The sequence below is a fragment of the Macaca mulatta genome, chromosome 7 (assembly GCF_049350105.2).
Source record: "Macaca mulatta isolate MMU2019108-1 chromosome 7, T2T-MMU8v2.0, whole genome shotgun sequence".
Lineage (NCBI taxonomy): Eukaryota > Metazoa > Chordata > Mammalia > Primates > Cercopithecidae > Macaca > Macaca mulatta.
The window spans coordinates 163,566,066-163,578,653 of record NC_133412.1 but is presented as its reverse complement, the minus strand read 5'-3'; the positions used below and the strand labels follow the sequence as shown (position 1 = coordinate 163,578,653).

Here is a 12,588-nt window from a genome sequence, read left to right as displayed (position 1 = left end):
TGTCATAACTCACTGCCGCCTGAGACTCCTGGGCTCAACTTCCTGCCTCAGCCTCATGAATAGCTGGAACTACAGGTGTGAACCACCAGGCCTGGCTAATTTTTTTTAATATTTAGTAGAGACGAGGTCTCACTGTGTTGACCAGGCTGGTCTCAAACTCCTGAGCTCAAGCGATCCTCTGCCTTGGTGCTCCGAAAGTGCTAGGATTACAGGCATGAGCCGCTGCGCTCGTCCTGTTTCTTATAATTGTGAGTAATTTCTTGTGTAAAGTTGTAGTCTTCCCTTACTAGACTGTAATCTCTATCAGGTTGTGTTCATTGGAGCATAGTTAGCCCCAGCACAGGTCCAAAATATAATAGGTGTTAAATAAATATTTTCTAGATGTACAGATAGATAGTAGTTACTTAATAATTATGTGTTGCACGAATGCATGAGTGCACCTAAAAAGTGTATAGTACAAGATAGGATGTTATACATATCGTAGGTTAACTACAGGATTAATTACTTCTTTTTATTTATTTATTTATTTATTTTTTTGAGACCATGTCTTGCTCTGTCGCCCAAGCTGGAGTGTAGTTGTACGATCTTGCCTCACTGCAGCCTCCACCTCCCGGGTTCAAGTGTTTCTTCTGCCTCAGCCTCCCAAGTAGCTGGGACTACAGGCACTCGCCACCATGCCCGGCTAATTTTTGTGTTTTTAGGAGAGACGGGATTTCACCATTTTGGCCAGGCTGGTCTCGAACTCCTAACTGTAAAGTGATTTGCCCACCGCAGCCTCCCAAAGTGCTGGGATTACACTTGTGAGCCACTGCACCCAGCCCAGGAATAATTACTTCTAATAGAAGGTTCAAAGAAGGCTTTATGTAGGAACTAATTTTTTTTTCTTTTACTTTTTTTTTTTTTGAGGCAGTCTCACTCTGTCACCCAGGGTGGAGTGCAGTGGTACAATCTCAGCTCACTGCAACCTCTGCCTCCCGGCTTCAAGTGATTCTTGTGCCTCAGTCTCCCAAGTAGCTTGGATTACAGGCGTGCGCCACCACACCTGGCTAATTTTTTGTATTTTTAGTAGAAATGGGGTTTCACCATGTTGTCCAGCCTGGTCTGGAAGTCCTGAGCTTAGAGGATCCGCCCACCTTGGCCTCCCAAAGTGCTGGGATTACAGGCATGAGCCAATGTGCCTGGCCTGCTTCTTTATTTTTTTTCTTAAGTAGAGACAGGGTCTTGCTATGTTGCCCAGGCTGATCTCAGACTGCTGGGCTCAAGTGATCCTCCTGCCTCAGCCTGCCAAAGTTCTGGGATTACAGGCATGAGCCACTGTGCCTAGCCAGGAGCTAAGTTTTGATGGATCTTCAGGAGAGTAGGATTTGGACAAATAAAGATGGTGGAAGGGTATACCAGGGCCTTCAAGTCCTGCAGAAGAAAAACATGAGAACTGCAAATCATCTAGTTTGTCTGGAGATATAGTGGCATAAAGAGGAGCCTTGGGAAATATGGTTGGGCTGGTGGTGATGGAGGGTAGTAATCTTTAATAACAAAGCTTTATCCTTTTATTTTGAGACGGGGAAATCGAAGTTTTGCAGAGGAGTCTTACTCTTAAATAATATTTATTTGACATCCTCTGGATATCTACGATCAGGAAAATGTGTGTAAAAGTATGTTTTATAAAGTATTGTCTTTTGAAAAAATGTAAACACAACATTATCTCCTGTAGTGAAAACAAGCCATAATTCTTTTCTGGTCATTTTCACTTACCAGTCAGTGTTCACATTTCACAAGATGTTTCAAAAATGGGATTTTACAGTTGGACTGTTCAAGTCAATTTCCAAAATAAAGCCAACGTTGCATTTTGTGGATGTATGCCTTAGGTCTCTTTCAATATAGGTCAGTTTTTCCCTCTCCTTCATTCCATGTGGTCGATTTTTTGAGGAAACCGTGTTATTTGTCCTGTAAACGTTTCCCACCAAATCCTCATAGTGTCACTTAACATGCTTCTGTATCCCAGTATTTCATATAAACTGGTATTTAGCTCTAGTCAATTAGTTATTCAGATTTAATCTTTTTGTTGAAAGTACCTCATTGGGGGAGCAGTGCACTTGCTATGGAATCATATCAGGAGGATGCCCTGTCTGACGTATTCTGTTTTAGTGATGTTAAGATTGACCAGTGGATTCATGTGTTTGCAACCTGTTTCATCCCATATGAAGCAGCCCGTGAACCTTACAGCTAATGATTTTTGCAGCCATTTATGATTATTGTTTAGATTCATTATTATTTCATTGAGGTTGCAAAATGGTTATTTTCTAATCGTATCATTCCTCCTGTATTTATTAACATCAGTTATTCTATGAAGAACTATTGGGATACGCTGAATACAGTTTAGTTAGGAAGGAAATATAGGATAAATACTTTTTTCTTTTTTTCTTTTTCTGAGACAGAGTCTAGCTGTCGCCCAGGCTGGAGTGCAGTGGCAAGATCTGGCTCACTGCAACCTCCACCTGTGGTTCAAGTGATTCTCCTGCCTCATCTTCCCAAGTAACTGGGACTATAGGCATGTGCCACCACTCCTGGCTAATTTTTGTATTTTTAGTAGAGACAGAGTTTTACCATGTTGGCCAGGCTGGTCTCAAACTCCTGACCTCAAACGATCCACCTGCCTTGGCCTCCCAAAGTGCGTGAGCCACCTCGCCTGGCCTAGGATAATTACTTGATTAGTTGATTCATTCCTTTCGTTAGTTTCAGAATAATGAGTTGGGGTCCCAGTAACTTCTAGAGGTGACCAGTGAGGTATGAAGTCTTTTGTTTTCATTATGAAGTCATGAATTTTTAACGTTTATATTTCAATACATTGCAGGTAGGCTTTTTTTTTTTTTTTTTTTTTTTTTAAAGAGATGAGGTTTCACCCTGTCGCCCAGGTTGGAGTGTAGTGGCGCGATCATAGCTCACTGCAATCTCCAATTCCTGGGCTCAAGCAGTCCTCCTGTCTCAGCCTCCTGAGTAGCTAGGACTACTAGTGTGCACCACCACACTGAGCTGATTTATTTATGTTTTTAGAGATAGGGTCTTGCTACATTGGTCAGGCTGATCTTGAACTCCTGGCGTCAGGCGGTGCTCCCGCCACAGCCTCCCAGAATGCTGGGATTACAGGCATGAGCCATCATGCCGGGCCTGACCCAATCATCTTTATTTAATAGCTTTCTTGCTTTCTGTCCAAAGAGATGTCCAGGAATCATCACTTATATTTTCTGTTGTGGCCTGGAGTTGGCCATTTCTCCAGGGAATCCTGGTTTCTTTTAGTGGAAAATGGTATGGATATATGAAAACCACACACTGGGTTGTTAGGGGTATCATCACCACTGTGTTGTCATTACTTCTAGACTTTTTCAGTGGATGGAACCAGGAAGAGAAAAATACATCAGGAATTCATATTAGTATTTCCACTCCAAATGTAAGATTATGAAACTTTTACTTCTTTGATTTAATTTTAAAATTTCTGTGTATGTTCAAAATAACAGTGTTAATGTGACTAATACTAACAGTTTCAGATTTTTTTATGGTTCTATTTGTTTTAAGGACGTAGCCCACAGTGGATATGCGATCAATTTACTGAGTTTGAAAATCACTTGAAACAATTCCCTGTGTGATTTTATCACCAGTTTGATATATGGTGATATAAATGTAAATGTTTTCCATTTTTAGGCATTGTTTTTCTTTTTAATTTGATTTTGCTTTATAATGTTATGAAACACTTAGTCTGACGTTAAAATTGTAAACCAGGTATATTCAGAGAAGAAAAGCCTTCCATCTCTGTTTATCCAACCTGTCACTTTCCTTCCCCTGCAGACTAACATTTTCATTATCCTATGGTATCTTCCCATTTTTTTTTCTTCCTTTCTATAAGCAACTACATTTCCCCTCTCTTTCTTAAATGCGTACTATTCTGCATTTTACCTTGGATCCTGGAGATCGCTCTACACTCTGTAGAGATCTTCCTCATTTCTTTTTACTAGTGCACAGAACTCCATCGTGTGGCTGTCACATGCTTTATTCAACTAGTCCCCTATTAAGGACATTTGGACTCTTTCCAGTCTTTTACTGTTATAAATAGAAGCAGTGTACTTTTTGCCTTACACTATAAAAATGTTATAAAAATGTAAAATAGTGTTAGCAAGAGGTGGGTGCAGAGTTTCAATTAAAAAAAAAAATGTTAAACTCCTGGACAGGAAAGACAGCCAATACCAAAATGAGTGAGAGGGGCGCTGTTCTCCTCTTTCTGGCTGCCATTAAAAGTTAGGCCAAGGGCCAGGCACAGTGGCTTACACCTGAAATCCCAGCACTTTGGGAGGCCAAGGCGGGCAGATCACTTGAGCTTAGGAGTTTGAGACCAGCCTGGGCTCTAATAACAACAACAAAAACTAGCAGGGTGTGGTGGTGTGTTCCTGTGGTCCCAGCTACTCAGGAGGTTGAGGTGGGAGGATTGCTTAAGCCTGGGAGTTGGAGGTTACAGTGAGCTGAGAGCTCACCACTGCACTCCAGCCTGGGTGACATAGTGAGAGACTCCATCTTAGAAAAAAAACAAAGAGGCCAGGATTTAAGTAGGTATCACATTCAGTAATGAGCCTGGTGGGGCTATGTTTAGTAAAATTCATTATTTCAACCAACAGGAATAGGAGCATCCATTGTGTCAAGAGCAGCAGAGAGCGCCCAGTATCTGACCCCTTCAGTTCTGGAGCTTTTCTTCCTACCCTCAGATTGTTGACTAGGATTGTGTACCCTAAAACATTGTTGCTTGGGAATCAAATATTTGACAGATTTGGAATGGAAGATGGTGTATTAGTTTATTTAATCTTCATATTATATGAAGCATATTATCCGTATTTGGGGAAGAAACTAAACACATTATCTTTTTCCTCCAAACCTTTTTCTTCTTGTGTGCAAACATCAGAAAATGGCACTACCATTCACCCAAACCGAAACTTAGACACACACCCATTCAGTTCTTTAGTCCTTCCAAACAACTCTGAAAGTCCTTAGTTTCTCCGTAGTCTTACTACCACTACCTAACTTTTGTCCCCTGGATTACTACAACAGCCTCCTAAAATAGCGTCCCCACCACTAGTCCTACCATTGCTCCCTGAGCCACTCGCCACACTGTAGCAAGAATTTTTAAATGTCTTTATTTAAAAACAACACTATGTGACACTGGCTGGTTTAAATGCCTTACAACTACTAACCTACTGAATTCTCATAACAACTCTATGAAATTAATACTCTTCAAATGTAGGCACAGAGGGAGCCGGTAAGTAACTTCTGAAGGTCCCATGGTTAGTAAGTCACAGAGTCAGGATTTGAACTCAGGCAATTTAGCTTCAAAGTGTTAGCTCTTTTTTTTTTTTTTTGAGATGGAGTCTTACTCTGTCGCCCAGGCTAGAGTGCAGTGGCATCTCCGCCCACAGCAACCTCTGCCTCCAGGGCTCAAACGATTCTCCTCCCTCAGCCTCCTGAGTAACTGGGATTACAGGTGTGCGCCACCACACCTGGCTAATTTTTGTATTTCTAGTAGAGATGGGGTTTTACCATGTTGGCCAGGTTAGTCTCGAACTCCTGACCTCAAGTGATCCACCCGCCTCAGCCTCCCAAAATGCTGGGATTGCAGGCACGAGCCACCACACCTGGTCTAAAATGTGTGCTCTTAAATGCTGTTCTTTGCTGCTGATCTTTCAAACAGTATATCTGATTTTGTCACTCTCATTCAAAACATGACCATCTACCCATTGCTCTTAGGGTAATGCTAAGCTCTCAAACATGTTTTTTAAGGCCCTACCTCTCCTGCTTCATTTTGCCCCCATTTCCCCTCAGTCCCAGTGTCCAAGCCACAATCACTTCTCCTATTTCTCAGTGTCTATTTCCCAGACACTTTCTAGGAGCATATTTCCTTCACTCCTCCTCTTTCAGATCTTAGCTGAGATATTTTCTAAGGCAGTTTTCTCTGATTCAGACCTTGTTTGAATTAGGGAGCGTGCTCTCATTATTCCCTGTCTATTTTCTCTCTCTCTGCATTTGTCACATTGCGTAGAAGTGACTGCTAGTAGGGTAGCTCCATGAAGGGAGTGCTGGGTTTGTCTTACTCATCGTGCATTCCTAGCACCTAGACCAATACCTGGCTGTTGGTAAAAAATTGCCAAATGAAAAAAAAGAGACTCAGAGAAGTTACTTTGTTCAGAGTTGCACAACCAAGAAACTACCAGTTTGAACATAGGTCCTTCTAACTACAGAACTTGTGTTATAAACCATGCTATGATATTAGAACATTGGGGTTTTGGTCCTTTATATAATACCTTTGGAATTCCTGGGCCTCTTCAAATTGTAGGTTAACTGCTGTGGAAGGGCTGACTTTGCTCAGGTTCTCTGTAATAATCATCTTAAATGCAGTTCTCAGCCATGTTTGCTGGTGCTTTTTGTATAAATAAGTTTGTGCTCCCAGATCCTTTGTTAGGCTTATTTATTTTAAAGGAACAAATCTCTTCCGTAATATATACACTACTTTATTTATACAATTGGCCCTAGAAATGTTTTTTGAATTACCGTCTCAGGAGGAGCACTTACCTCTGAGTTCACTCAAAGGAACTAGTAATCAGTGCTATTTCGTTATAATAGAAGGGGAATGGATGTAGAACTTGGATATTTTATCCAATTATAGTTAAAAATCTATTTTAAAGTTCAGATCTTTTCATGGCAATTCCTTCCTCCCTCTATGTGTAATAGAATTAAAGCATTTTCACTAGTGATGGAGAAATGGGGTTACATAATAAATGTTCATAAAAAGTATTTCAGCTGAAATTATTCAGTGGTGATTCATTATATTATTTTCTGTTAAATTACGCTGAAAATTTATACATGCTACATTTCTACCAGATACCTGCCTATTTTTGTTAGGCAGTAGTTCTAATGTGGTTTTTCTGCCTGATGTTTCCACATTGCTTGGTGTGTATGCATAATAAAATGTATGGCAGAGTGTTAATTTCCAGGCACATTCTAACTCGTAATTTACTAACCTGCAAGGACAAAAGCCTTGTCAGCCAGTGGGATTCTCTTTCTTAAATTGTAGGTATTTGGTGTGCTGCTGGTCTTCTCTATAAATGTTACATCTTGCTTAGTATTGGCACAATTACCTATGTACACATTTTATATCCATCAAGTATGTAAATTACGTGAGGATGTAACTGTTGAAAAGGACTTTGCAATCTGATTAATAAAGCGTCTGTTCATCTCAGATCACTTTCTCCAGAATTCTGTTGGATTAAAATTGAATTTAACAATGCAAGTTTTTATTTGACAGTGAAGGTTATAATTATAAGCCCCATGTGAGCAGAACCTTTCTTGTTCCCCACTGTACCCCCAATACCTCGACCTGTGCCTGGGCGTGGAGTTGGTGTTCAGCAACTTATGTCATGATTAAATATACATTTACAGTGAAGAAAGGAAGAATTATACTAGTTGTACTTTATACCTAGATAATGGATTTTTTTTGAAGATTTCAAATTTCTTCAGTTCATTTGATTAGGTGTTGGAGTATAAACATGAAAGATGTGGTGCATATCCCCATTCATTTTATTTATTCAACAGATATTTATCGAGTCCAGTTGCTTTGTACCAAGGCACTGTGCTAGGAGTTGGGAATACGGTAGAGAATAGTCATGGCCCTGCCCTCATGGGGCCTATAGTTTGGGAAGTGACAGGTGGGAGGAGGGGAGGGAGCTGGAAACTTGGATATAAGAGTTGTAAGCCAGTGGTGTTTCTTTTTTCTTTTGCCACTTGTGTAGTATCACAGTAGTCATTACTAATCTGGTCCCTATAAGGATTTGAGTTGTTGACCCTTGGCTTAGAGTATAGTGGGAAGATAATGAGATTACAATGTGAAGATTGCCATAAGAGCCCCGTGTACTAACTGCAGGGAGACTTTAGGAGAACAAGCCCCCTTAGCTGAGAAAGTGAAGAGAAGCTCCCATGGTGTGGGATGGAGAGAACTGGATGAAGAGTCACAGATTCAGGTTCAGATGCTTGCCCTTGGCCACAGCTGGGACTCCAGCTGTTGGTCTATAAGGGAGGGGGTGGTGTCCAGGCTGAGCTCTGAAGAGCCATCTCAGACCCAGCCCCTCCCTCTGAACTCCCAACTAGAGAGCATCCCTGCCTTTTCTGTTCTTCATGTTGGACTTCTCTGCAAGATTCTCTTTGAAAAGTGAGTTCCTTGGCTAAGAAAAGTTTGAAAATTCATGGACTAGAGGACTTCCAAAATCTTTCCAAGCCTGCCATACAGTGAGTATTACTTCTGATATTCCCTGCATGTCTACTGCTAATATGCTATCAAAAAATAAAATAAAACACAACTTCTTGTCAGGTGAAAATATCTTTTGCTCCACAGAAGGTCATTCGATTGTCATGAAGGTCATTCGATTGTCATGAAGGTCACAGAGGATCCATCATGATTCAGGTTCAAAACCCAAGAGCTTTCTTTTTTTTTTTTTTTAATAGAGTTGGAGTCTTCCTTATGTTGCCCAGGCTGGTCTTGAACTCCTGGGCTCAAGTGGTCCTCCCTCCTCAGCTTCCCGAAGTGCTAGTATAATAGATGCACTGGCCAAATTTTCTTTCTTTCTGAATTTTTTTCCCCCATAGTAGTGCCATACAGCAAAGCCTCAATTGCATCCTTAAAAGCCTGGCACAGTGGTGGCACGCCTGTAGTCCCAGCTTCTTGGGAGGCTGAAGCAGGAGGATTGCTTGAGCGTAGGAGTTTGAGACCAGCTTGGGCAACACAGCAATACCCCATTGCTCAAATTTAAAAAGCCTTTCTTGTGTCTTCTGAAGGACTTTCTTTGAAGAGTCTCGTGCTGTATGTATTTCTTTACATTTTCTTCCAGCTGTCATCACTATCTAGAATATTTATGTAGAAATACACTGGAATTGTTTGAGAGCATCTTTTCCTGAATTCTGTTTGTTCCATCTTTTTCCACTTTTCCTTTTTCATAGATAGAATCTGATTATTGTGGAAATAATTTTGATCTCAGTGAGCAACAGGAACTAGTTTCACATATCTTTTGCCAGGAATTAGGCCCAAGTGAAGGGAACCAACCTCAGAAGGAAAAAAACAGTAGAAAGTTGCATGAACATTTGTTTAGCATTTACTAGGTATGACCTTACTAATTACTTAACCCCTTTGAGTCTTAGTTTTCTCTTCTATAAAATGGTGATCATAATACCTGCCATAGAGCCTTGTTGTGAGGATTAAAAGATGAAAAGGATTTAAGTGATTAGCCTGGTGTTTGGCCTGCTGTAGGCACTTAAGTTGGAATCTGTCACTTCTTTCCCTTTTTTCTGTGCTGTTTAATATTCCTTCCTTTCTTTGGGATTTTTCTTCCTTCCTCTTTTCCTTCTTTCTCACAAGTATTTGTTGAACACCTACTATAAGCCAGTGATTAAAACAGCACCTGTTGTCAGGAGGCATACATTCTGGTGTCTCCTCCATACTAAGATGCAAATACTGATACGGTTTGGCTCTGTGTGCCCCTCCAGATCTCATCTTGAATTGTAATCCCTATAATCCCCAAGTGTCAAGGGAGGAACCGGTGGGAGGTGATTGGATCCTGGAGGCAGTTCGTCCCGTGCTGTTCTCGCGATAGTGAGTGAGTTTTCATGAGATCTGATGGTTTTATAAGGGGCTCTTCCCCCTTGGTTCTTTACTCTTTTCTCTGCTGCCACCACATCAAGAAGGTCCTTGCTTCCTCTTTGCCTTCCACCATGATTGTGAGTTTCCTGAGGCCTCCTCAGCTATGTATAACTGCAAGTCAGTTAGACTTCTTTCCTTTATGAATTACCCAGTCTTGGGTATTTCTTTATAGCAGTGTGAGAACGGACTAATACAGTTACTGTAAGGAGCTAGTATCCAGAATAAAGAACTTCTTCAAAGAATATCTGTGATTGGCTAATAAACACATGAAAAGATGTTCAGCATCATTAGTCATTAGGGAAATGGAAATCAAAACTACAGCAAGATAACCCATCACACCCACTAGGATGACTGTAATAAAAAAGATAATATAACAAAAAAGGATATGGAGAAATTGGAATTCTTTTTTTTTTTTTTTTTTTTTTTTTTTTGAGACGGAGTCTCGCTCTGTCGTCCAGGCTGGAGTGCAGTGGCGCGATCTCGGCTCACTGCAAGCTCCGCCTCCCGGGTTCACGCCATTCTCCTGCCTCAGCCTCCCGAGTAGCTGGGACTACAGGCGCCCACAACCGCGCCCGGCTAATTTTTTGTATTTTTTAGTAGAGACGGGGTTTCACCGTGGTCTCGATCTCCTGACCTTGTGATCCGCCCGCCTCGGCCTCCCAAAGTGCTGGGATTACAGGCGTGAGCCACCGCGCCCGGCCTGGAATTCTTGTACATTGTTAATGAGAATCTAAAATGGTACAGCTACTTTGGAAAACAATCTGGCAGTTGCTCAAAATGTTAAACATGAGTTACCGTATCACCCAGCAGTTCTGCTCCTAGGTGTCCACTCAGGAGAAATGAAAATATGTCCATATGAAAACTTGTACAGAAATATTCCGAGTAGTAGTATTCATAATAGCTAAAAAGAAGAAATAATCCAAGTGTTCATCAACTAACGGACAGGTAAAATGTGGTAAATCCATAAAATGGGATATTATCTGACAATAAAAAGGAATGCGGTTAGTGATAGACACTACAGCATGGATGAACCTTGAAAACTTTGTGGAAAGTTACAGAAGACCACATATATTATATGAGCTCATTTATATTAAATGTCCAAAATAGGCAAATCTAGAGCGATAGAAAGCAGATTAGTGTTTGGCTAGGGGTGAGGTGGGCGGGGCAGGGAAGCAGGAGGTGGGTGATAGGGATGGACTGCTAATAGGTCTGGGGTTTTGTTTTGGGATGATGAAAATGTTTTAAAGTTCTGGAGATGGCTGCGCAACTCTGTAAATATACTAGAAATCTGTCAAATTGTACATGAATAATGGCTGAAACTTATGGTATGTAAATTATATCTCAATAAAACTGTTCAAAAATGCAGTTTCCCTCTTCTTTTGTATCTTCAACCATTTAACAGGTTCTTCCTCTTCAGGATATGAATATTCACTGGCCTCCCATCCTAAAACAAAACAGGACAAAATACAAACCCCACTCTGGGCTCCCTTACTGCTGCCATCCCATGTTTTTTCTTCCCTTCACAGCTAAGACTCCTAAAAGTTAGAAAATAAGTAATTTAGAAATAGTTCACTGTAGAAAAGTAAGAAATTATGGATAAGCAGAAAGAAGAAAATCTTTAGACATTTAATATAATCACCTAGAGATAATCACCACAGTATTAACATTTATATAATTTTACATTAAAAGTTGACATCTTGGGTTTTTATTTCCAAAGAAGAGTACTATTATAAGGAAAGGTTTGTTAAGTTAGTGTACTAAGGTAGAACATGGAATATTTTAAAAAATATCTTAATCTTCTGTAATAATATTAAGCATGGTGGGCTTTTATGCATGATTTGATTTTGTTTTGTTTTGTTTTGTTTGAGGTGGAGTCTGACTCTGTCATCCATGCTGGAGTGCAGTAGCGCGATACTGGCTCACTGCAGCCTCTGCCTCCTGGGTTCAAGCGATCTTCTGCCTGAGCCTCCCCAGTCGCTGGGTTTACAGGCGTGTGCTACCACCCCTGGCTAATTTTTGTATTTTTACTAGAGACAGTTTTTCGCCATGTTGGCCAGGCTGGTGTCGAACTGCCAGCCTCAGGTGATCTGCCCTTCTCAGCTTCCCAAAGTGCTGGGATTACAGGTGTGAGCCACCACGCCCAGCCAGTTTGATTTTTTAACTTTTAGGAATTGTCTGAATCAAATTTGAGGTCATAAAAACCTAATGCGTTGGAAGCTGTCACACTCATTAGACAGTGTGGGTGGATGGAATGCATAATGCCTTGTTGCCTTTTAGCCCATACTTATTACATGGCTTTTGCTTAAGCTGCAGCTTGATATCATGGAAGGATTTTGGTCTTGAATATTTTCGGGTGTTTTAAAGCCATGCCCTGTGAAATAAAAATTTCATGGATTCTGTTCAGCTTCTGTGGACTTTGGACTGACTGTTCAAAATTGGCTGACATTGGCTGTGAATTAGGATGTCAGCTGATAAGATGGATAGATCTCCTGCTTTAGAATCATATTGAACTAATTTCATTGATCTTTTCTCCTTTTGCCTGTGCAGAGTTAGACTGGCTGAGCAACCCAAGCTTTTGTGTTGGATCCATAACGTCCCTGAGCCAACAGACTGAAGCAGCCCCAGCCCATGTTTCTGAAGGGTCACCGCTGACAAGGTAGTTTTTGTTTGACAGATGTGTTTTCATTTTTGTCAGTTTACTATCTATAGCTTAGCTGAAATGATGCTCCTTAGAAAACTCTAATAAAAGAGCTATGTAAAACTCTTACTTAAAGTAATGAGGTGATCTTTGACTATTTTCCCTTACCTCTTGTATTAATTTTTTTTTCTTTGCTTTGCAGTGGCAAGTACGTGACACAGTTAGTGCCTGT

The 12,588-nt window shown here is 40.8% G+C and overlaps 1 protein-coding gene across 2 annotated transcripts in view; it reads left to right on the top strand.

Annotated features, from left to right (window-relative positions):
* Nucleotides 1-12,588, top strand: part of NRDE2 (NRDE-2, necessary for RNA interference, domain containing) — a 273,968-nt gene that overhangs the window by 224,987 nt on the left and 36,393 nt on the right. For both annotated transcript variants that reach the window (XM_077937761.1, NM_001193888.2), the window contains 1 exon segment: nucleotides 12,266-12,374. In XM_077937761.1, coding sequence (XP_077793887.1) covers nucleotides 12,266-12,374 — 109 coding nt within the window.